The sequence below is a fragment of the Cupressus sempervirens genome, chromosome 9 (genome assembly GCF_028749045.1).
Source record: "Cupressus sempervirens isolate cs-2001-9-10 chromosome 9, ASM2874904v1, whole genome shotgun sequence".
Taxonomy (NCBI): domain Eukaryota; kingdom Viridiplantae; phylum Streptophyta; class Pinopsida; order Cupressales; family Cupressaceae; genus Cupressus; species Cupressus sempervirens.
The window spans coordinates 295,320,218-295,346,537 of NC_143126.1; the positions used below are offsets into that span (position 1 = coordinate 295,320,218).

General features: G+C 37.8%; 1 protein-coding gene across 2 annotated transcripts in view; it reads left to right on the forward strand.

Moving 5' to 3' along the window:
- Window positions 1-629: 629 nt before the first annotated feature.
- Window positions 630-26,320, forward strand: part of LOC149538568 (uncharacterized) — a 105,064-nt gene continuing 79,373 nt past the window's right edge. Inside the window, exon 1 of one of the 2 annotated variants that reach the window (XM_089799874.1) lies at window positions 630-903. In XM_089799874.1, coding sequence (XP_089656000.1) covers window positions 844-903 — 60 coding nt within the window. In that variant the 5' untranslated portion in view covers window positions 630-843. The remainder of the gene's footprint in view (window positions 904-26,320) is intronic. The other variant, XM_089799875.1, reaches the window with a different exon arrangement.

Sequence of the window (26,320 nt, forward strand, 5' to 3'; positions counted from 1 at the left end):
TATTTTTTTGTTCCTACACAACTCCTAATCAATTGTTAAAATGCCAATTTTAATAATTTCTCATTTTTTTTGAAAAATATTAACTAGGAAGTCATTAGGGCATGTAGCTTTACCTTTTATATATGGAACACAACGTCTTTCACTTCTTACAATGAGATAGGATGAGTTGAAGCTATATTCATTTCATTGGAAATCATTGAAGGAACACAATTGAGAATAAAGGATTCACCCTTCCTAGCTCAAAGGAATCATTTGTAGACATAGAAGATGGATTTTGAAAAGCTTTTCATCCAATGAAGAAAGCCAAGTCTCTTTTGAAGAAATCAAAGAAGTAATGAATTTGTCATTTCTTCCAACTTTGATCGAATTATAAAAGAAAATAAAGTTCTTATCTCCTTCCTCTAGTCAATCAATTTTAGACTTTGACATTATTTAACTATATCATTAATATTAATTTCATTATTACAATTAACTTTTTTTTAAAAACATAATGATTGACCACCATGTCCTCTTGTTGTATGAATGACAAAAGTTTAACAACATTATGATTGGCCACCATGTCCTCTTATTGTATGAATGACAATCTAGTTGAAATAGATAGAAACATAAGACAAAGGGACATTTGTATGAACACTCCATAGTTTTCAAGAACATGTGACGCATTTACATTTTAGTAAATTTTTTCCAAAAGATTTTTTTAATTATGAAAATTTCACCTTAGAAGATGAAAATCCATTGGAATTTTTTTTTCAAGCTAAAAACAAACTAAACGCAAAGCATACTTAGCCTTTTCAGACGGTCATGTAGGATAAATTTTCTGTTGGAGGGTGGAGGAGTCTGACAATGAAAGGCGCGGTAGCAGAATCTAGCTGGAAGACCAATTTGAATCGCCAACTAGCAGAGGTTCTTCAAATCAACAAATCTTAATTTTTACTCGTTCATTTATATATGGCATTATTTTATGGCAGAAAGCTATAATTCGAAACTAAACAGAACAGGGATGGATAACATAATGCAAATAGAATTAGTACTATCCGAATTTGTGTCATAAATTTCGCTTTGTACAAATTGAAACATTATCGAAACTAAACAGAACAGGCATGGATAACATAATGCAAATAGAATTAGTACTATCCGAATTTGTGTCATAAATTTCGCTTTGTACAAATTGAAACATTATCAATTTAACAGTGTCCAAAAGTATCGGGTGGTTATATGTTATTGCAGATGAATTCCCTTTGATACCCTTATCACTCAGAGATCGGTACAAGCTGATCCCATTCGGTAGGGCAATCCTTTTGTCCAGTTGAAAAAATGCGCGACTGTTGGAATTTTACGTTTTTTAGGTTTAGGGCGGTTTCTCTTGCAGATAAGGGGAATCGCCTGGCATATAGAAGTTACCTTTGTCTTCTGGCGTAGTTTTCGTAGGATGGAGCTTTGGAGTTGGCATCCTAATAAATATGGGTTGAGCGTTAAGCTTTACACCTCACCGGCTCAATATTAAATAATCTCCTTATAGCGAACTACAGGCTTAGCAGACTTTAATAAAATTTTAACTTCTTAAGAGCACTTAATGATGAATTACAGAATATTATTGGTTTGACTTTTTGTTAGTATAATACATTGTCTTGCTAAATGTTTGTGTACGCTAATAAATATTTTAAACTTTTGGTCTGGCATTGAACAGCGTAGTGCTTTTGTGGCATACAAACGTCTTATGGTTTCTATGAATGAAACCAGAACAAAACAAGTTGTTTGAAAATTCTTAAAATTGAATTTCTACACTGCACACTTTATCTCAAACAGTAATTTTATTTTGTTCTAATTCTTTTAAAGAAAGTGCAAACTTAATAGGATATTTACTTGTCCAAATCTTAAATATTTTATGCGAAAGGCTAGATGGATTTTGATTTTTAATGCTTTGTAATCCCATTACCAATAATAACTAATATTTGAACTTCAAATCAGATCTACAATAGAATAAAAGAAACACATAAATATTAGTACATGGAAGGACACCAGATTTACGTTGAACTTCCAGCAAGAGAAAAACCATGGTGAGCAACCTGCTTGGAGCTATTGTCCAAATCCAGTCCAGCCTCACAAATGAAACAAGAGTACATTACATTGTAAGGGCTACAACCCAAAGGAAGCTGCAGTTCCCTTAAGATAAAATGTCTTACAAAGATTCTCAATTGATTTTTACAAAAGCAGTATCTACTACATGCCGATGCTTCAGTCTTCTTTTTACACTTATATTTATATTCTTTGCAACCTTTTAATGCATCAACTAGTTTAGCTCCAAGATAATATATAAGTAAACGCATGTGATGCTTTACCAGTCAGCCACAAATACACATACTGAAACAAACGACATGTTGCGACTCCACCCAAGCTTATGTTGATCTAAAGATGTATTGTACGAATCCTCCAAAGCTGGTGCAAGCACTCAGGTTTGTCGCAAAATGAAGAGAACATGCTTTGTTGGTCTAATAACAACAAATCACCGAAACTAACAATTTCTATCACCTTTTGGTACTGGAAAGAGGCAAATTTCGTCATGCAGATCAAGATGTGTACATTGTTACCCTTGCCAGGTGTCCATGTAAATCTCTTTTATAATACCTAGTTATTACATCATGGCACACCCATAAGAACACTGTTACCGGTCAGTCCATCCAGTTCCTGGACTCCAGAAAGCAAACAGTTACCGGTAGGATCACTAACAATGAATTAGATTACACAGAACTGATATCTAAACGAGTGTAGATCCACAACTGTAAAGGAAAATGATGTGATGTGGAGGAATGCAAAGACATATTATCCTTTCTTTGGCTCCCATTCACAGAGACTTAACTCGTTCTTTTGTTGTCAACACTGGATGGTTCTGTAGTAGCCTTGAAGCTTTGAAACTTGGAACATACATTGTTTAGTAACCAAAGTCCACACCTCACAACTGGGGGGTGGGTGGGGGGAAATTAGTTGTGAGCAATAACTATGAAATTCAAACTTCTTAAACTGATCACCAATCAACAATATAACAATGCAGAATAACAGGAAAGCCAACACCATAACATAATGATTTTTGTTCTCGAGGAAAACCCTAGTTAAGGGAAAAACCCCGGTGCAGATGGTACCCACAATATCATGTACTAATATATAAATATCGCTTTTAGAGGATATGGCCCTGTTAGGAGCCGCCGATACAAAGCACTTAGTACATCTGTCCCTGTTAAAGAACAAGTCCCTGTTAAAGGATTGAACCCTGTTAAAAGGTTCCCAATCCTGGTAGGAGTTGATGAGAACAGAAGGCTCACTGCCTGAGCACACTGCCTGAATAGAGAAGGTTAAAGCCACCTTCAAGGGACTCACCGTCTGGTAGAGTAAACATTAAAGCCACCTTTATTGAATTGACTGATCAACAACTCAATTGCCTTTACAGTTCAATTGAAGTATACGAGGCATGATAATAGATTCCACTCATATCTCTTCTCAAAGTATGTGACAATTCTTCAACTCTTCTATGATATCTAGCATGAAGGCTCACACAAATGCAAATGCAAATCATTCCACACATTCCATACATAACAAATGATGAAATTGCTTTCCTTTATACAAGTTTTATACAACCAAGCAATTAGGTCAGCCTGTTAGGACTTCCCCGATGCACAAATAAATGAATAAACACATGCTTGTTAGTGTTTTGGTCCAGAAATATAGATAAACAGCAATAAAAGAGCATAAACAATACACAAAAGACACAAACATTTATCCTGGGAAAACACTTCCATTTGAAGGGAAAAACCCAGCCACACCAGCAAAATATCTCTTTTATTGATCAAGAAATGTTTGTAGTACAAGGCTTTTCACTTGATATTTTTACAATATACCAAGCATTCACATAAATAGATTGCATAAGACTCTTCATCGTACACACCAAGGTCTCATATTTCCACATATTCAACATTTCACATTTATATATGCATGCCTCATTGCATGACGTATGACACATGCCTTTCTGCATAATATTAACTTAAATTTAATCACAAATATCTCTTTCTGCTGAAGGTGACCATAATGGTCATAACAAATATGTTTTTGATTAGGAAAACAGGTTTTACAAGGATCCTGAAACTCAAAGTTTTACAGCAGAAAACAACTTAAAACTGAAAAGACAGAAAAAAAGCTGCCTCAAAAGGCCAGAAACAAAAAGGCCCGAAGCCTGAGAAAGGTCATAACAAACATGTTTCCAGTACATAAGAGCAGAGATTAAGATCTCTATGCAGCTACAAACTTCAACATTACCTCTTTGCAATGGAGAGATCTCTAATGAGGCAGGCACACATAGCTGCAACCAAAGATGTCAATGATATAGTCTCATCCTATAACATAATTCGCCATAATTAGTTATAAGCACCTAAAATTAGAGTCATGGAATCACATGTATGACTTTCACCAGGCATACTCGCGGAGGGTGTTCCATCATATCTACTTGTAGAGGTTAGAACAAGGGCTTTTATCTCAAAACTTCTCCTAGAAAAGGATACATTTCCACCATACCTACTCGCAGAGGGTGGAATGAGGGGGCCTGCAACCCAGACTTCTCCCAGAGAAGAATGGATTTCCACCATGCCTACTCGCAGAGGGTGGTCCACTATACCTACTCAGAGAGGGTAGAACGAGGGCTTGCACCTTAGACTTCTCCCGTAGAAGAATGCATTGATAACTGGGATTTTTATTCAACAGAGACTCCCTCTCAGCAGGGACAACTTTTAATTATTGTGATTTTTTCTCTTAATAGAGACTCCCTCTCTATAATGACAACTTTAATAACATAAACTCTCTCTCAACAGGGACAACTTTAATCACTACAATAAGATCGCTGACTATTGCATAAACTTGCAAAGGTTTGGACATCTCCCTCTGCCACGTAATCTCCCTTTGAAGCTGGATGGTCTCCCTATGAATATGTATCATCAAAGCAACATTCATCAATGCTTATTTGTTGCTCCTTGCAACCATACGCGATATTAAAAAAGTCATAATTATCAATGCTAAAAGCAATCACTATTATAAATACTGATCTCTTTGTAATCTAATCTCAACATTCACACAAATATAATCTCAACATTTACACAAGTATACAAACAAAAGAGATTCTGTCTTGTGCTCCTGAAGGAACACCACAGGCCACTAATGCTGTGGTTAATCTCTGTAACACCAAGGTATGATTAGAAACACATTGTTCTTCAAAACAGAGTTTGTAACTTCTGTGTGTGCTAGCACCTCCGACCATTTCCAAACACTTGCACAAATCTAGACCTTGGCTACTTCTCTTTCACAGTTTAGAGTCTTTAGACAATAATCAACCATAACAACAAAACATTGACATCATAAATAAGAATGGTAGGGATATTATAATGACTCCCTCTTAATCAAAGTCACCATGAAACCTCCTTCTGAAGCTCAACATCCCTCTAAGTATATAATCCTTATCTTATGGCTTTGTTGTATTCTTTATCCAGGGGAGATTAATAAAATCAATCTATCATAGAAGTAAATACTGAAAAAACATTATTGCCAATAAAAATTCATGGTTGATACATGGAATATTTATCTCTATGCAGACTAATCTTCTTCAAGAAGAATCTCAGCACACACAGATACATAGTTATCACTTTTAACAATGCAAACCAACACCTAATATCCAAGCAAAGGGTTTCTTAGTTACTTACCATTGTCACAAAGTTCAATTCACCTCTGATTAGCAATGACTGTATTCACAGAAATATAACCCAGCAGAATCAATTAACATTGACAACTTTCCCTCAACAATAGTCTCAGAATTAACAACTTTAGATGATACTATATTCTGCAACCAAAGAATAATTAATATCTAATGAAGGACATGACATAAGCTCATCAGAGTCTAGAGACCCAAAATATTAGCACCCACAAGTGATATCTACTAATCACACACAATTCTCAACAGTATATCATCAGCCAAATCTCTTCTGTAAAATTAAAAAAATATAATCTCTACTCACATGGTAAGATAAGAATGTCACACAGACTCAAAACAGTTAGATGAAAACTCAATATTAAGACAACTTACCTACTGCAGAGCCGACCTTTGTGTGTGCAAAGCAACTTCTTCCTGAACTTTCTTTGCTGCATGATCCTCCTCAACCTTTTCCTTGTCTTCCTAAGATCATCCATTATTTTCAATGAGCTTCACAATATTTCAATGAGCTTCACGCACAAGAATACTGCATGGGCTCATTCTAGTAGCGACTCAGGGGACATCCAGGCACAATTCATTTCTAGAAAATTTGGACAAAAGATTGAATTTCCCCACCTCAGAATCTCCAATCAGGACCACTTTAAACAAATAATCATAGTTGACATCTGTTATGTCCCTTCCTCTGATTTTATATGATATTTCAAGCCTCTAATCAGATTTTTAAAATCAAACAACCAATATTTCAAAGATCCACCAATTTCTTAATAAACCCCAAATCGGGTATGCCCGAAATAGTGCCAAAAACTTCACAGCTTCACATATTATTAATAGATCTGAAAGTGGACATTTTTACAGAAATTTCAGCAGCATAACAGCCTACAAAATGACATTTCCAAATTTGTATAACATTTACACAACAGCTCCCAAATGGAGGGCAAAAACAATGCTCATCGGGCTCTCGAAAATAACACAAAATAGCCCAGAAACACCACAAAACACTAATAATGTATCACAGAAGTTTAACCACGACCCAATACATATATTCAGCTCTATTTTAACATCTAAAAGTCTGAAATATAGCAACAACCCAAACTGATATGAAATACTCAACCAGAAACACCAAACTCTTACAAAAAACACACCCGAAAACCCACAAATTTGCACTGTTCAGCACAAGGGCAAACTCTGCATGAGCTTGCACATGGAATGGCTTCAAACTCCCGTCCTTAGCCTTCCTGGAAACCTGCAAACTCCCGTCCTTGGGTCTCCTTCTCCACGGGTTTGGCTGCCTCTGAAGAACAATAAAGCAATAAGCGAAAATCAAGTTCTGGAATAAGCCCAAAATGCCTCCAAATCCCTTAAAAGAGGGCATAACCCTAACTCACGTCCAAGAGGGGTTAATAAAACATATTTTAATAATGATTTTCATTTATTAGTCCATTGGTTTCCAAAGATTAGCCCCTTTTGCCGAAACTTCACCTTTTTGAGCCTGCCTGCTTTAGCAAAGATTATTATTTTTAATTATTTGAAAAGGGGACATGACAACATCTGCCTTATAGGCCATCTTCTGACCACAGAAACATTTTGGGTGTCAAAAGTCCAGGACCTAGATATCTCACCAAACAATTATAGCATTGGTTGGAAGGATACACTGCGAATATATCCAGCACATGGGACACATAGATTTAGAAGATGGGTGTTAGACAGTGCAAAAATTTTCAGAAGTGTGGTTGCCCCAGCATATAATCCCTAGGTCGCAGTAATCATTCTCTAGCAGAGGTAGCGACAAGAGGCTTCCAACAAACACTCTGTCAGGGAATCTAGTCTTGGGACTTAGGATTCTCATAAAAAATGATAGGAATTTTCAATAACTCTCATGCTCCTTTTGACATTCTAGATCTTGTCTTATGTCAACAATCATGCTCTGTACAGTGGCCCGACAAAAAAAACAAAAAACTTAAATACACCCAATAAGAATACAAAGAGGCCATACAACTCAACATGACTTCCACGATAAGAAACGGGTGATGCCATTTCATCAAAGATTCAGCAGTTAAAAAAGAAACCATGGTAGAGAATGAAGGATAGAACTCCACTCTTGAATTTATATGTAAAAACAGGGTAATGTGACAATGCCCAATTGTATGTTAAGTTCCCATGTTCCATGACTTCAACCCTATAAAATCATTAGTGGGTTGTGTTATTTCATGATGCCTTTATCAATGGAAGACTCTCTGCAAGTTCACACAGTGATGGATAAGAGGCTATTGGCTTCTTCTACTTCCAGACAACCTGCATAAGCTCCAAGACCAATCCTAGATTCATGTGAAAGCTGCTACATGCTCTACCCAGACTTCATCATAAAAATTGATCAAGTAATAAGGAGATAAACGATGGCCGACTGATTGTTGGCTTCAAACTTTGGGAAATCAATAAGGTAGTTCAAATGAGCTAGTATACAACGACCACTGGAAAAATCCTTAGCAAAAATGAGCCAGTATACAGCCCAATCCAGATCTTGTGATTATATACAAGCTCTTCCCGCCCATGGATAACAAAATCATGATCCTTGTAGCTCTTGCAAGGGGGCTCAAAGACCATGTTAGTGAACATAGTATCATTGGCTATCCACCAGATGAACTCCACTTCGGGATGCAACAACATCAATATCTGTATCAGGGGCAACTTTGCCCAAAAAATTGACATTTCTGAGTCCAGATGCGTCATGTTGTAGAAAATCTCAATATCGAGAAGCCTGTAGTAATAGATGAGATGTTTCATAGATTTCGGCAAGATCTTGGCCTATTTCTCAAACTTCCCTACTCCAATGGTGCTCTTCAACATCATTACAAACAAGCACAATAACACCACTTTGGCATTATGAAATGCCTTCTGCAACTGGCTCACCCCTACGCCCTACAAAAACCTTGTGAAAAAAAAACTTCCTTATATGCGGTTATCTAAACCTGACTCTGATACGATGTTAATGTTTTGACCCATAAATGTAGACAAACAACAATAAAAGAGCATAAACAATACACAAAATACACAAACATTTATCTTGGGAAAACCCTTCCACTTGAAGGGAAAAACCCAGCCGCACTAGCAAAATATCTCTTTTATTGATTAAAAAAATGTTCATAGTACAAGGCTTTTCACTTGATATTTTTACAATATACCAAGCAATCATATAAGTAGATTGCATAAGACTCTTCATCTTACACACGAAGGTCTCTTTGAGTCCCAAAAGTAAGAACCTTCATATTTCCACATATTCAACATTTCACATTTCTATATGCATGCCTCTTCGCGTGATGTATGACACATGTCTTTCTGCATAATATTAACTTAAATTTAATCATAATATCTCTTTCAACTGAAGTTGACCATAACGGTCATAACAAACATATTTCCATTTTATAAGAGTAGAGATAAAGATCTCTGTCGCATCTACAAACTTCAATAATGCTAAGGCATATATGCCTTTCTTAGCAAATATACAACAATTACAATACATAAGATACATGCGACGATCCATAATTAATGCTTGCCAAATTGATTAATATGCTACACCATCTTATTGACTACTAGAATGATATTCCACATGGCACACACTGGCAATTAATCCAGCATGAACCAAATGACCAACAAATTCAAAGATGTGCAGCCAATCGAAGTCTTCTACCATCCTCTATTCTCATAAACCTTAAGTCCAACTTGCAATCAAGTTATACCCAAAATAATTTAACTGCCTTTGACATGGTTCCCTGACACTGGCTTACAACCAGTCTTCACCAAATCAACTGTAACTCACTCAAATTAACACCTACAAAGCTGCGACTGTAGACATAAGGTCTACACTAATCCTGCAACACAAATACATGCTTGCATACACAGGATTGCTGTACACTGTTTGTACTGTATTTATCAATAGCCTGCAACATACAAAATCTGAGTCTGTCTTACTGCTACAGAACATCTGTTGACACGAATGACAAAACCTGTGATCAAACCACCATGTCAACAACAGTTCCAACTAAACAACCATCAACAATCTCCCCCATACTTAACAATCTCCTAATATCCAACGTACACATCATAGAATGGGAGTGACTTATCCCTCCAACCACAAGACAATATTTGTATAAGTGGACAAATGCAGAGCAATCTATTCGTCCTCTATAATGCTAAACATTTTGCCTTTGTTATTCAGAGGACTCATGCATTTTCGTTAATGATACAATGAAGATTGGGACATAAATACTTGAATTCTTCTAACTCCTTGCAACATTCAAGAGCCAAACTATATGGTTGCATGACTCAAGACACTCATAGCATATTGACGAACTTAAGAAGATAAGGTGCAACACGGAACATATTATACTTTTGGATTTCTTTACTGTCTTTAACATCAATGATAACCATATTTGTACCAATCCCCATTTGTCATACACGTGTATTGTGGCTTGACTTCAATGACAACATATTGTTCCCATATCTGTAACAATCTCCTCCTTTGTCATTGATTACAACACTATTTACAAGTAACTTTCTCTTCCCCATTGACATCAAGGGAAAAAGGCTGGTGGAAGTGTAATTATTGCAACACAGTAGGTCCCCCTATCTGTTCAAACTTTGAAAATTCACTCCCCTTAAGAAAGTAATATTGATCACCTCAAACCGATGCAGCAAAAGTGTTCTTCAAATGCCTTAAGATATACATTGGTAACATGTACATAGTGCTTTGACAATTCAAAAAGTACTACTTAATATCTTCTTATTCTCCACATATTGCATTCAGCTGGGTAAGAGTAGTCTCCCAGTGCTTCTTTTGAGAACACAAGATATGTACTTGATGTTAAACCTGAACATGCAAATGCAAGTCTTTTAACCTCTTCCACTGTATTTGGCACCTTAGTATTTTGATTTTCTTTGCTTCAAACAAAATACTTGTCGAAGATACAAGTCTCAAGTTCACCACTTCCTTTAGTTGACCAATTTGCCTTTTGATTTGTTTGCTTTGATCTTGAAGCAAAGATACTTGAGAGTGAAGGCTCTCTATTTGTGCTCTGGTAGCACCATCTTTGTCTATCACCGGATCATAAGAGCTGGCCATTTGAACAATTTGTGACTCAATAGAGTCAGTATGATCCTTTATGGCCTTTGTGGTTATTGGCTATTTCAAACAGAACTAGTATAATACAGTGACCACCTCTAAACATTTCTGAATGATCTTCGGTTGACTGATAGCCTTCTACTATGCTTGCATCTCTAGATGTGATGAATGGTTTTTGAAAGACTGCATATAAGCTTTATTTGCTTTGTGGGAATCAGAATGGGATCTCTATTTGTCTCAGGCAATTATCTATATTGCTTCATTCAATAGTCCAGAACTTTCAACATGTTGTTGGAGAATGTCCTCTTTGTCAGAAGAATGATGAATATCTCCCAGTTGTATTTGTGATAGGGAAATATGCTAGATAAACTAACATGTCCATTAAATGTAGGCAGTTGTAACAGTTTTGGAGTAACCACCGGTTGAGCTTGCATTTTCTGTGCCAAGATATCTTTGATTGAATCAACAAACGAGGAAGAGGTTTCCCAGACTTTTCTCAGAGCATTCTTTAGTGTTATTGTTCACTTGCTTCTCAACTGATATCTTCGTAGTTTCCTGACCTTTCACATGGTTCTTCTTGGTGCTACCATCCACTTGCTTGTCATGGTCAACTGGTCACTCTGTATTTACCAGAGGAACATTATTCTCTTCTTGTTGTGCTTCATTTACTGGTGGGGTAACATTGTTTTGTGCATTGTGATTACTGTAATTTATGGAGGAGGAATATTAAGAGATGTAATCTCTGTGTGTTTTGAACATCATAAGGGATCTGCTGATCAAAGACATCTGGAAGAGACATTTGTGATTGCTCCTCATCCTCTATATTTTTCACCACTTTTAAGAATTTTATAAGTTATCTCTATTGTTTCCTGTGAATCTTATCCCTATAATCTTTCTCCATGCTCATAAGGATATTCACTCTATGCTTTGTCCAGATTTCCAGAGTATGTCTTTCAGATATTTTCTCTTTCCTTTCGAGTGACATAGAGGATCTGGCTTCTCAAGAGCTTGCTATCTTAGCTCTTCATCCATTTCTATGGCATTTTCTTTCTTCATTTGAGGGCATCAGCAAGACTACCAAAATTGTTATATAATGTCACTTAAAGTCACATTGTATTTCATCATATATAAAAACCATTGCATTCTAAATAGTTTTTTGATCCACATGAGGCACCTTTATATGAATTCCTGTTGTTTATTTTAGGAGCCAGTAATGCACAATGCCATTAAAAATTGCATCTAGTTGAAGAGGCTCACATGGGGGTGTCATTGGAGGAGTTTGCTCTGACTTCTTTTCTCTCCTTTTCTGTTTTATGAGAACTTCCTCTTCTTCATCATTGACATTTACTAGTTTAACCTTTTCCTTTCGTGTAAACTGTTTGGGTCTTGGATGTTTCTTCTCTGCACTATTGTCTGAGATGGAGCTTCAGAAGCAACCCAGCTTTTGATAAGTAGGAGATGATTTCCACAGCTAGTCAAATTGTGATGTGAATATCAGGATTTAACTGTGTGATTTTTGAGTCAAACTCGATGACCCATGTTTCATGAGTAGTGATTCAACATGAATCCATCTCTCATGATAATAAATGGTACACTTAGCACTCATTGGATCTAGGTGATGCTCACAGGGGTGAAGCACCGGGACTTCCCGGGAGGTCACCCATCCCAGTACTACTCCAGCCTGAGCGCGCTTAACTACGGAGTTTCCTCCACAGTTAAACCCAAAGCTTGCAACCCCATTTGCAAAACCTTCACCAAGTGTTGTACCTTATGAACCATTCATTAGAAAGCCCCTTAAGCTCATCAATTGATAAGTAGGAGATGATTTCCACAGCTAGTCAAATTGTGATGTGAATATCAGGATTTAACTGTGTGATTTTTGAGTCAAACTCGATGACCCATGTTTCATGAGTAGTGATTCAACATGAATCCATCTCTCATGATAATAAATGGTACACTTAGCACTCATTGGATCTAGGTGATGCTCACAGGGGTGAAGCACCGGGACTTCCCGGGAGGTCACCCATCCCAGTACTACTCCAGCCTGAGCGCGCTTAACTACGGAGTTTCCTCCACAGTTAAACCCAAAGCTTGCAACCCCATTTGCAAAACCTTCACCAAGTGTTGTACCTTATGAACCATTCATTAGAAAGCCCCTTAAGCTCATCAATTGATAAGTAGGAGATGATTTCCACAGCTAGTCAAATTGTGATGTGAATATCAGGATTTAACTGTGTGATTTTTGAGTCAAACTCGATGACCCATGTTTCATGAGTAGTGATTCAACATGAATCCATCTCTCATGATAATAAATGGTACACTTAGCACTCATTGGATCTAGGTGATGCTCACAGGGGTGAAGCACCGGGACTTCCCGGGAGGTCACCCATCCCAGTACTACTCCAGCCTGAGCACGCTTAACTACGGAGTTTCCTCCACAGTTAAACCCAAAGCTTGCAACCCCATTTGCAAAACCTTCACCAAGTGTTGTACCTTATGAACCATTCATTAGAAAGCCCCTTAAGCTCATCAATTGATAAGTAGGAGATGATTTCCACAGCTAGTCAAATTGTGATGTGAATATCAGGATTTAACTGTGTGATTTTTGAGTCAAACTCGATGACCCATGTTTCATGAGTAGTGATTCAACATGAATCCATCTCTCATGATAATAAATGGTACACTTAGCACTCATTGGATCTAGGTGATGCTCACAGGGGTGAAGCACCGGGACTTCCCGGGAGGTCACCCATCCCAGTACTACTCCAGCTTGATATTCACACACAACCCAGTTAAATCACACATCACACAGTTAAATCACACAGTTAAATCCTGATATTCACATCACAACCCAGCTTTTGGTAAAAGGAGCTTGATTGGATCCGGAGGGTTGTGTAGCAGTAGTGCTGGAAAATGTGGACCTGCTAGTTGTTGTGACCTAATCAGACATCGCTCATCAAAGATGGGACCTCTATCTTTTTGGTTCATTTGGCCCTTTTTAAGTTGCTTTGTCTCAGTAGCTTTAGTTTCAATCTCCTTTGTCTTTCCTAATCTTAAGTTTTCTTCCCTATCCCTTGAGGTTCCTATTTTGAAATATTGCTTGTCTTAAGTTGTAAGGTTGCATAGAATTTCAAATTTTGCCCTTTGAAAGTTAGGGTTTTGAGCCAACTAGATAAACACTTTTAGAAGACACTCTTGACAAAGCATCCAATTCCATTTCTCCTCACCAGAATACACATTGAAGGGCTAAGCATTGGCAACAGTATCAGATTCATCTATGTGAGAGATGTAAATTTTGTGAAGGTGTGGAATTATGTTGAGAATTTGACATTTTCCAACAAACTACAAAGAAATTGTAACTTAGCAACCTGAGGCACAAGTTGAATTTGAAAATGGGACCCTTACATATACTCCTAAGCAACAATAGAAAAATGAGTAAAAATGACTAAATGACGGGAGGTCTGCTTGCTTGAACATAGGGTATATCTGTTAGAGAATTCATCCAAGCATTCAAAGTTCTCCCCTGTGCTAGATGTGCATCTGGGATATTGAATCACCATTTACAAAAGAATATTCCACAAGATTGGAATTAGCAAAATTTTGAGAATTTGACACTAAGTTTGATCAGTGCCGTTGAAAGGAATTTGACAAATGTTGATGAGCAATTCCTCTAAAGCTTCCATGTGCACTTGGGGTATGAGGAAAAACACGAAGGATTCAGTTGCACATAGATCTTTGTAGCAACAACGTGAAATATTTATGGCATCAAAGGCCACTACTGAGTGTTATTTGTAGTCAAAATTAAGGATTTTAATGGATTGTATACAGAAGAAAATCCTCTGAAGTGTCATAGGCCTCAACAATACTACCTAGAAGCTTTGGGCATGGTTCTAAATATGTGACCAATGCAAGGAAAAGGAGGAAAATCATCTGCAGAGGCTTGCCCCATAAAAACTCCCCCCAACCTTTAGATACGTGCTATGAGCATTAAATTCATGGGTGTAGAGGAGTCTTGTCCCAAGCAAGAAGATCCATGGAAGATATCAAACTGCATCTTGCGAGGGAGGAAATGAAAGAAATAATCTAACAATGTTTTCTAGGGAAGGAGAGTGTATATTTGTAATGTTCCTTGCATATTGTGAAGGAGAAAAGTTCCACTCAAAGCCACATATGCACTTAATACATTTTACACCATGTTGGGGAAAATACCAAGTTGAAGGATGTCCACAGAGGAAGAGAAATCATGTCCAACAATGTCGTCAATTGAGGGTCATGAAATTTGTAGGACACAAGATTCCTCTCTTGAAAAGGTCTTCTCCTCCATTGCTATTTTTAAAAAAACATCTTCCTTGAAGCTCTAAATATGCCTAGGGTGCATTTCAGAATTTTCCGAAAACATCCAAGCCCATTGTAGAAGCATATGAAGGATATCTTGATGAAGTCAATGTGAGAATTGTTCTAGAAATTGAAAGATCCGTCGTTTTGCCCTAAACGTGTTGAGTACGATTACCGGGCAGTTTGGAAACATGAGCTTCACTATCCTTTTGTCACAGGCCTCAAAGTGCACACTACGAAGTATAAAGAAATTGGGAATAAGAAAGGGACGTCTAGACCCATTCACGGTGAGCTTTTGTGACAACTCTTCATCTGGAAAGCGTAGGTTGTACGTTGGACATCAGCAATGAATAATCTTGATTGTATCCACTACAACACATGTGCAGCCTAGTAAGTGCTCGATTCATAGAGCCAAAATGTTTGTTTGAAATGGTGGAGATCCTATGATATTAAGGAATGCATCTCATACCAAAGCATGATGTTTGAAGGTGTGCTTGTAGAAGAATCCAAGCCAAGAATCCAATCCGCAGGAGGTCTTGATAGGAAAGAGTCCCTTTAGGATTCAAAGTACTCTCAGAGCACCAAAAGCCACTTCTTGGAGAAATAAATTACGGAGACTGACAAATAAGCCCAATGGAAAACTGTGTGGATGAGGGATTACAAATAGGGTGGTCCTCCGTAGACCCAAGAAAGTGCCCTTAGCACAGCTTAAACATAAGTGAAAGATTATTTCCAAATTAAAAGAATCAACCAAAAGGCCTAAATCTTGTTGCATGCATGAATGACTACAATGCTAACTTAAATACAAGTAGAGTACGAAACATAGTTAATGGAGGAGCTCTGTAAAGGAAAAGGGTCTGCAGAGGATAACAAAGATGCACTTGACACATTTTAATGCAAATCAAATAACATTTCAAAAATACTTATCTGTGAGACCTAGAAATGTGCTCTGATGTGATTTTAGTAAGATGGGGGAAAGTTGAATAGAGAAAGGAAGTACGCATGCAAGTCTAAAATGCACTTGAGCACAAAAGACATAAAGTGAAGGAAACTTTGCATTTAAGAAAATTCTGCCATGGACCCAAAATTGGGCTGCAACGTGTTTTCCCCTTGGTCTTGGAATGACGAGTTGTCCGCCTTCAAGTTGAGAAGGTGCCCCTACGCTAAATGCACTAATTGATGGAATTCTCTAGGTTTTAAGAAGGTCAGCTTTGATGGAGCCTAAATTTTTGCAAATTAGGGCCTTCATTTGTGAGATAATATTGGATACTTGATGATATTATTTGCTGACAAACAGGTCTGAGGTGTCACACTTTATACATAAGCAGATCTGCAAAGCAAAACAAAATAATCGATTACTAAAAAAGCTTTGGGTAACCTCATTGTTCCAATGAATCATTGCAAAACCTGTGGGTCAAGATTATTGCTCTAAATGCTGAGATGCATAAAATATCCACTAATCTTTCTTGGTTTACCAACACGGAGGTTTATGGATCAATCAACCTTGACTTAACCAGAAAATGTTGGTATACTAGTCCAACTTTGTGATCGGCATTAGCTTCGTCTAAGAAGAGGCTTCTCAACATATGTACCAGAAACATTCAGCATAGGTTTGAAAATGCTTGCAAAAATAGTTGTACTTACAAATGTTTGGGAATATGATAGTGACAAGTTCCATTGGATATCTAATGAGAGGATGTGTTGGAAGGCAAGGACTTGATAAACATGGCATTTGCATTTTTATGATTGATAAGAAACTGGAAGCATTTACAGCAAAATTGGTGGTTAAAAGTAGTGTTGATCCTTTGAATAATTCGTTACATTTGAGCTACAACCTGCCTTTGAATCCAATACGTTGTGAAGACAGTGATCCAGAGGTTTTATTAAGACAGTCATTCTATTAGTTATTAATCTGATCGTGCACTTCCTAATCTCCAGAAATGCATAAAAGATCTGGAATAAGAAAGAAACTCTATTGTGATTGAGGAAGAAGATAAATTAAAAGATTATTACTCTCTTCTGGAATAGTTCAGGAAGAAACAGGGGTTTATATTAAATTTGTACAAGTGGTCAGGTTCTATACATTATGCTCTTCATGTCTTTGTTTTACAAGATACTGAAAGTCTCAGCAGTGAGAAAGCCACATGAAATCATATGTCAGAATATCAGGATTATCATGGTTGTGTCAACATCAATACTTTTTACATGGATGCTGTTAGGGCTTGAACAAAGATCCACGAAATTCATATAGAAGTCACGATAAGAATCATTGATCAAGGAAATATACACCGAGAGCATATTAAGACTGTGTGGCAACTATCAAACTAGGCACGAGAATAATTGAAAGAGTCATTCCCCAAATTCGGTCAGGAAACATATTTGTGACTCCTTGATAAGTTTATATCTGACGTTGCTTTGTATTTGTTGTAGAGGTGACAGATTGTTGTCTTCAGGCACCCGAGCGAAGGAGGAAGAATGTGAACATACCATTGTGCAAGATACATCGACACAAAATTTGTAGTGCAAGTGATAGGACATGTGTGAGTGCAAATTTTTGAGGCCCGAGTGAGTGACGGGATGTGTGAGGAGTTTCAGTAGGGAGTCTTTGTTGGGGAATCATCATTGAAAAATAGGAGGAAACAATCTTAGTGAATGAGGAAGACATATAACGGAATTGAGCATATGACTGGATATCTGCCATGACAGACATGGAGATAATGGAGAATCACCGTGGAAGCAGTTGAGAGCAGATATTCTTCAAGACACACATAGCCTCTAGGAGATCACCTGCCATGAAGAAATACAAGAGTAAACCGATATTTGCATGCTTGATGCCGTATGGAGGCTTGCTCAATCCAGGAGCGTTTGTTCAAGCTTATTTCATGTATTTAGCAAGGCTGAATGAATTATTTCGGGCTCTTTAGAATAATCCAATAAGATAGTCAAAACTCACAACTTTATTAGCAAGTAGTTGAGATTAGGTGCCATGAAGGGATGTATCCATTCCTTACGCACCTTTTCGTATTTTATAAATATATGATACAAATCATGCATAGGGACAGACATTGCATATTTATATAAAAATTTCTAAAAACTTTCATATATTTGACATAAATGCACTTTGATATATTACATTCTTTCATTGGCAAATGAATGAATTCTTGAACTAAGCCCGTGGATTGTGGATTACTGAATAAATTTTTATGTGATTCTGGAGTCAAGCTGCATTGGATGGATCATCTGTAAGGAGTGTCTCTAGTGCAATTTTTATTTCTGGCACAATCTATAAGTGTATCTATTTTATGTATTTGCCTTAGAGTTTAAAATATTATTAAGTTGTGTCCTTTATAATTATTTTTAATTTCTATAAATATTTTAATATTCGGGTAAGTGGATTGGATTGTTATTGTGTTTTAAACTTGATAAACATATATATTGTGAAATATTCAATTGTTTCCATATCTGTGTCTAGTTTGTCTCTCCACGAGTTAAAGTGCATTCTAGACTAATTTAAAATTGCATTTATATAATTGATCTGTCGTGTCTGGATTATTAATCTGTTTATAGTTTAAGTATTTTGAACTTTATAAAGTTGCATGTATTATATTGACTTTGTTTGCCAAATTAATTAAGCACTGGTCTTTACATTACTCTTGATTCATAATCCATATGTTGGCAATTGTTTCATTTCTTTCCTTTGAAGAATTAATATATTCATTTGTTGCATTAATCTATATTCATTTTTATTTTAAAAACATTCATACATTCATTTATTATTATGAATTCATAATTTGCAAGTTAAAAGCTTTCTATAATTCTTGCCATTTTGGAAGCTTTCATTACATTCATATCCTAACAAATCTGCTATAAAGTTCTTGGATCTAAGTTGTCCAGGGTTAGGTGCACTCGCCTTGGCCTTGCAGAGTCAGAAGCGCAAGAGATTTGGATCGCATCGATCAATCGTGTCATGTTGGCCATAACTGGTTGGATATCCCAACATTGAGTTGTCAAGACTCGTAGGATTGCAATCTGCAGTTTTGGGAACCAACATGCTCTTTGATGAAAGTGCGCCCATGGGACAAGATTCTAGTAAGACAAATCCACTTCTAGTTTTAAACATATTTCCAATTGTTAAATGAGGAGGATTGCTGCCAATGTAATAGCATTGCCAGTTTAGTATATGATTTTCAAAGGCAGCAATCTCTCTAATAGTTATATTGAGAATGAGGCATGGAGAGACATGTCCCTACACGAGACAAGTCTCTTCATTAGCCCATACTCATTTGATATAGATATATATTTGTGTGTGTATTCTCATAGGTTTATTCGACTCAAGCTACCAAACATCAACACTCTCTCTTCGCTAGGGAGGATAAACATGATATGATATTACCTCAATGGAAAATTAGGAATGACAAATTTTTAAGGATATCTTTGATTATAAGATATCCACCATTTAGATATCATTTCATAATATCAAGAGTAATGGCCTCAGAATATCAAGTCACATGATATTCACCAAGTACTCAAAAAAGTCCATAGATAATGTATTCTCAATAATACTTACCATAGAAACATTCATAGTTTGTTTAAGAAACATAATCCACCATGCAAGATATAATATATCATGATTTGTCTCAGATATCATAAGATGTCCATCACAATAGAAAGCCATGGTCTATTTAAGGAACTTAATCCACCATGCAAGTTATCATCTATCATGATCTGCTTAGATGTCCATCACAATAGAAGGTTATGGTCTGTTCAAGGAACTTAATCCACCGTGCAAGTTATCATCTATCATGATTTTCTTAGACATCATAATAGAAGGTTAAGTTATTGAAAGATCGTCACCTTTCATTAACTTCTATAGATACAAGTGATAATCATTTGGAATCATCCCTTTCTCATGATGTACATGAGGGATAGGTCCATCAAAACCATGCAGTCACACACATGGATTTTGAGACTCCCTCTAAACATCAATCTTTTGAGTTCCTCATCCAATGTTGCCTCTGATGAAATTTCAGATTCCTTTGATTTTGATATCAGTCTTCCTTTTCTTGCAAAAACACACTCGAGAGTGTAATGTTCCCACTATAAAATAAATCATTTATCAAACTATTGTTATTGGGCCGATTGATTTAATTTATCTCGGACGCATTTTTATTTTTGCTTCTATAGTTTGTGTTGCCGTCGGCTATCTTTGTATACCCTCGGAAAGTTTCCCGACGGCTATCTTTGTATACCCTTAGAAAGTATCCCGACGGCTATTTAAGCATGACTTGTAGGTAGTCTTTAGATATACAATTTGGATTATTTCTTGGTACTGCGAATTCTAGTTGGGATTCTTTGTCGTTTTCCATTTCAGAAGTGAAAGATCTTCCCTACTTGGCTATTCTGGTTTCGGTGGGATTCAACCCTCACCCTATTCCGTCTGTGTATTGTTTGGCTCGGATTTGGCAAATCGGAGCAACATTTGTATGTGGAATATTATTATCATCTGGCACAAGTGTGTATCTATTTGGCCTCTGATTATCTGCAAGTTGTTGTATTCAATGTATTACATTGTATCTTGAATAGCATTGCCGAACAGCTTTGCATCTGTCCTCGCCATATACCTTCCTATCCATACCATATGGCCACCTCTTACCACTGTACTGCTTGGCTGCTCTTTTGTACAACCACCATATTGCCGTCTATTCCATCGTACAACCTTCTCAAGACCACCGTACGACCTTCCCAAGACACACCATACGACCCTTTGTATTGACCATACGGCCTCCTTGCATACACTGTACGACCTTCCTGTATACATCGTACGACTGTTCTCCCATCACCGTACATACAACCTTGAGGCCCTCAGCTAGTCGTACTTTCCCTGTGCCTATTGTACGGCCTACCAGGGCTAGTATACGCATTATTTTGGTTGTCTGGCGTCCATCAAATTCAAATACGAGCAATCTAATTGGTAAATTCAAACCTTGGAACATTATAGTGGTATCAGAGCTTTGATCCTGCTAACTTGTGGCTAGTGAATGAGAGTTTATAGCCGGAAAAGAAAAAGAACACATTCCGTTGATAAAATGGTTGCCGAACTAGAACCCACAGCTGCCAAATTTGTGGCACTTTTGAGAGAACTTGCCAGGAATTAGGCACAGATCAATGATACTTAGCGACTCATGGAAGAGACTCTCAAGAAGTTGGCAGACAATAAAATATCCGGATAACAAAATGGTCACAGCATAGACTCGGTGTCGGGTAAAACAAACCCTCATCCAGCATGCTCTCGACCTTCCATGTCGTCTTTTGCCCCTCAGACGGAGGTACCACAGGGAGGGAAACAACCAACCTTTGAAGAGATGCAAGAACAATTGAGAGAAGACTGGAAGAATGCGAATTTTGAGGAAGATATATCCTACAAAGATTACACAGATCTGAGAATGAGATATTGAGGAGGCGAAAACCGAGGATAGTTTAGTGATGATTTAGAAGAAAGTTGAGTAAAGTAAATCTATCTCTATTTGATGGATCTGGCTCCATATCTGTGCAAGCGTGGGTAATGAAGTTTGATACTTACTTCCAACTAAATCCTATGTCAAAAGAAGAAGCAATTAAATTCACAGCATTACACTTGGAAGAAGTTGTGCATGAATGGTGGCATCACGACACCATTACACTGGGTCAAGATCAAATAAATACTTACGCAAAATTCACTGAGAGATTGATAGATCGATTTGATGGTAAAGATCTGAAACTCAATTTCAAAGATTTGGCACAGTTGAGGCAAACTGGATCGGTTGACCAGTACATTGCGAAATTTCAAAAACTCTTTGTTTTGGTCACGGACATTTCTGAAAGAAGATGGATAGTGCTCTTCATGGATGGACTGATAGAACTACTGAAAGGTTGGGTAAAGGGGTTCAATCCTGCCACCCTGTCAGAAGCTATTAAGAAGGCACAGAGCATAGCATCATCATCGATGGCATCCTCTCAAAGTTACTCAAACCACAAACTGCCAACGTTTCTGAGGGACAAAGATAATAAACCTTCGCCTAGGAAGCCATCATTGGACGAAGTTACCAGACAGGAACTCCGAAGGAAGAAATTATGTTTCAATTGCAAGGGACCTTGGGAACTTGGCTACAGATGCCTCGGAAAAGGGAAAGTACACTAGATTGAGGTCATGTCCGATGATGAGGATGAACCAGAGGAAATACTTGCCGAAGACAACCAACATCACGATGACACCAACATGGTTAGTTTGAACCGTACAGAAAGAATTGCAGCGTTGGCATGATGCGGAGGAACTATCACCCTAGTCAGTAGCCCGAGGTGCACAGTGTTTCGTGTACGGGGAACCCTTCAAGGACAAAAGGTTATGGTGATGCTCGATAGTGGAGCTACGCTAAACTTCATAAACTCCTCTCTGGTGAAACGAAGAGGTCTACTTACAGATATACACACAGGATTTCAGGTTAAGGTTGCCGAGGAACTCTCCTACCCTGCACACACCTCGTTCCTTGGCTAAGTATCACAATGGCGAATCACACAGTGACTAAAGATTTCTTCATAGTGGATCTTGATGATATGGAAGTTATCCTAGGCATATAGTGGATGGAGACACTTGATAAATACACTCAGAGTTTCAAACGAATGGACTTCACTTTTGTTGTCAATGGAAAGAAGGTTGTTTTTTGCAGAATGGCAAATGAAGGTCCGAAGGAAGTTTCTGCACATTGGATGGTGGCAATTTTTCAGCTTGATGACGTTGTGTAGGCTCCACAATTTTTTGTCTCAGCGAAACCTATAAAAGGGCAACAGACACCTCCCCAGAATGATGATCTCCAGAATATTTTGAATAAATATGATAAAATTTTCATTGACATTCCTCTTGGCATACTGCCTCATCGAGGGTTTGAGCATACTATCGAGTTGGAAGATGGAGCCAAGCCGGTCATAACCACACGCTATCGTTATCCCAAGAAATTCAAAGATGAGATTGAAAAGATTATTCAGGAATTGTTGGAGAAAGGATGGATCCGTCCCAGTTCTAGCCCCTTTGTGTCATCAGTAGTATTGGTCAAGGAGGATGGGACGATGTGCATGTGTGTGGACTACTATGCGTTGAACAAAAAAACAATAAAGAATAGGTATCCCATTCCAATGATAGATGGTTTGCTGGATGAATTACATGGCGCAATCTATTTTTCAAAAATAGATCTCCATTTTGGTACCATCAGATCCGCATGAGGGAGGAAGACTTAGAAAAGATGGCCTTTCGTTGTCACTACGGGCATTAAGAGTTTTTGGTCATGCCTTTCAGATTGACAAATGCACCTGCTACATTTCAATCATGCATGAATCACATCTTCAACAAACAATTGCCTAAGTATTTATTGGTATTTTTTGATCTTATTTATAGCAGAACATGGGAGGAGCACTTGAAGCATCTAGATGAAGTCCTAAGGATCATGGAGGGGCATTGTTCGCCAAGCAATCCCAATGTGAATTCGGTATGATAGAAATATTGCACCTGGGACATGTCTAGTAAATATGGAGTTCAAGTTCATTAGGAGAAGATTTAGGCTATCCTTGATTGGCCTCTTTTAAAATCACTCAAGGATATGTGAGGGTTTTTCAGACTGTGTAGTTATTATCGGAGGTTTGTTAAAGGATTCTCTCAGCTCATCAAACCCTTAATGGATCTGACAAAGAAAGGGTCTTTCTAGTCGAATGAAGAGGCACAACTCACTTTTGATAAGCGGAAAGAGGCAATGAGCACTTGTCCTCTACTTGCATTACCTGATTTCACTTGACCGTTCATTTTGGAGTGCGACGTATCCGGAGAGGGCTTGGCGTGGTACTGATGCAAGATAGACACCCCATAGTTTATGAGAGTAGGAAGCTTACACAAATGAAACACTTATATTCCATCTACGACAAAGAAATGTTGGCCATCGTACATGCATTGACCAAGTTTCGGTAGTATTTGGTGGGCGCCAAGTTTGTCGTCCGTACGGATCACAATAGTTTGAGATATTTTCTGGAGCAACAGGACTTGAACGAAAGGCAACAAAAATGGGTAAGTAAGGTTCAGACTTTTGATTTTGACATTGAATATGTGAAAGGAAATAACAATGTGGTTGTAGATGCCTTGTCCAGGAAACTCGCCATCTGCTCACTAAATCAGATTTCAGCTGACTAGAAGGCACATTTGTTGGTAGAATATTTCAAAAACACATTTTCCTATGAGCTAATAGATGGCAACACCCAGGACGATTGGTACAAAGTTATCTACTATAAGAAATGGATATTTTTAGTGCCGGAATCCAAATTGAAGCAGAAAATCTTGAAGGAAGTACACAACTCACACTTGGCAGGACACTCGGGTTTCCTCAAAACTTACAGAAGTCTTCGGGATAGGTTTTCGTGGAAAGGACTTAAAGGAGACATGTTGCAATATGTAAGAAAGTGTGCGGTCTGCCAGCAGAACAAATCCGAACATACTCTACCTGCCAGGTTACTACAACCTCTGCCAATTCCAGAATATAAGTGGGAAAGTATCTCGATGGATTTTGTAACGGGGCTTCCCAAGGTGAACGAAAAAGATTGTATTTTCATGGTGGTTGATAGATTGGCAAAGTACGCACATTTCTTTGTCATCCCCTCAAATTTTTAGGCCGCACAAGTTGACGACCTTTTTTTTAGAGAAGCCTTTCATCTGCATGGGTTACCCTGAAACATTATCAGTGATCAGGATGGGTGATTCATCATTATCTTCTGGACAAAACTGTTTCGATTGGTAGGGACAGAATTGTCACCAAGTACTAGTTACCATTCTCATATAAACGGACAAACGGAGATTGTGAACAAGTGGCTTGAAGGTTACCTTCGAAACTATGTTTTGGCACAACAACGGGTGTGGGTCAAGTGGATACACATAGGAGAATAATGTTACAATACCATGTATCACATGTCCATCGGAATGGCACCATTCAAAGCTCTGTAGGGGTACAAACCCCTCTCCTTTATCGACATAGTGCTGGGAGATAGTTGCGCACCAAGGGCGAGGGACTGGCTTCAGGAGGGACAGGAGATCCTACGATACTTGAAGGAAAACTTACAATGGGCACAAAATTAACAAAAGATGTACGTTGATAGACACCAAATGGAAAGAAGTTTCGAAGTAGGGGTTTTGGTTTATCTCAGATTCCTGCCATATCAACAATCCTCATTGAAGAGAAAGGGAAAAGAAAAATTGAAGCCGCGATTTTATGGCCCCTATCGCATAGTCCGTCGCATTGGTGAATTTGCTTACGAGCTGGGACTTTCGGAGGGAAGTTGTATTCATAATGTCTTTCATATTTCATGCTTGAAGAATGCCGTGGGGCAGAACGTCATGGTAGCCACAGACCTTACACCACTCAATGAAGAAGGAAAGCTCATATTGAAACCAGTCAAGATCATCGAAGTACGTGAGAAGACCTTGTAGAACTGCATGGTGAAGGAATATTTGGTGTATTAGAAACACTTAACATTGGACGATGTGACATGGGAGGACGAGCACATTCTCTAGCACCCGACACTGCATTTTCTTGAGGACAAGCAAAATTTGGGACTTGAGGACTATAATATTCCCATTATAAATTAAATCATTTATCAAACTATTGTTATTGGGCCAATTGATTTAATATATCTCGGACCCATTTTTATTTTTGTTTTTGTAGTTTGTCGCTGTCGGCTATCTTTGTACACCCTCGAAAAGTTTCTCGATGGGTATTTAAGCACGACTTGTAGGTAGTCTTTAGATATGCAATTTGGATTATTTCTTGGTACTGTGAGTTCTAGTTGGGATTCTTCGTTATTTGCCATTTTGAAAGTGAAAGATATTCCCTACTTGGCTATTCCGATTTCGGTGGGATTCAACCCTCACCCTATTCCGTCTGTGTATCATTTGTATGTGGAATATTATTATCATCTGGCACAAGTGTGTATCTATTTGGCCTCTGATTATCTGCAAGTTGTCGTATTCAATGCATTACATTGTATCTTGAATAGCATTGCTGAACATCTTTGCATCCGTCCTTGCCATACACCTTCCTATCCATATTGTACGGCCACCT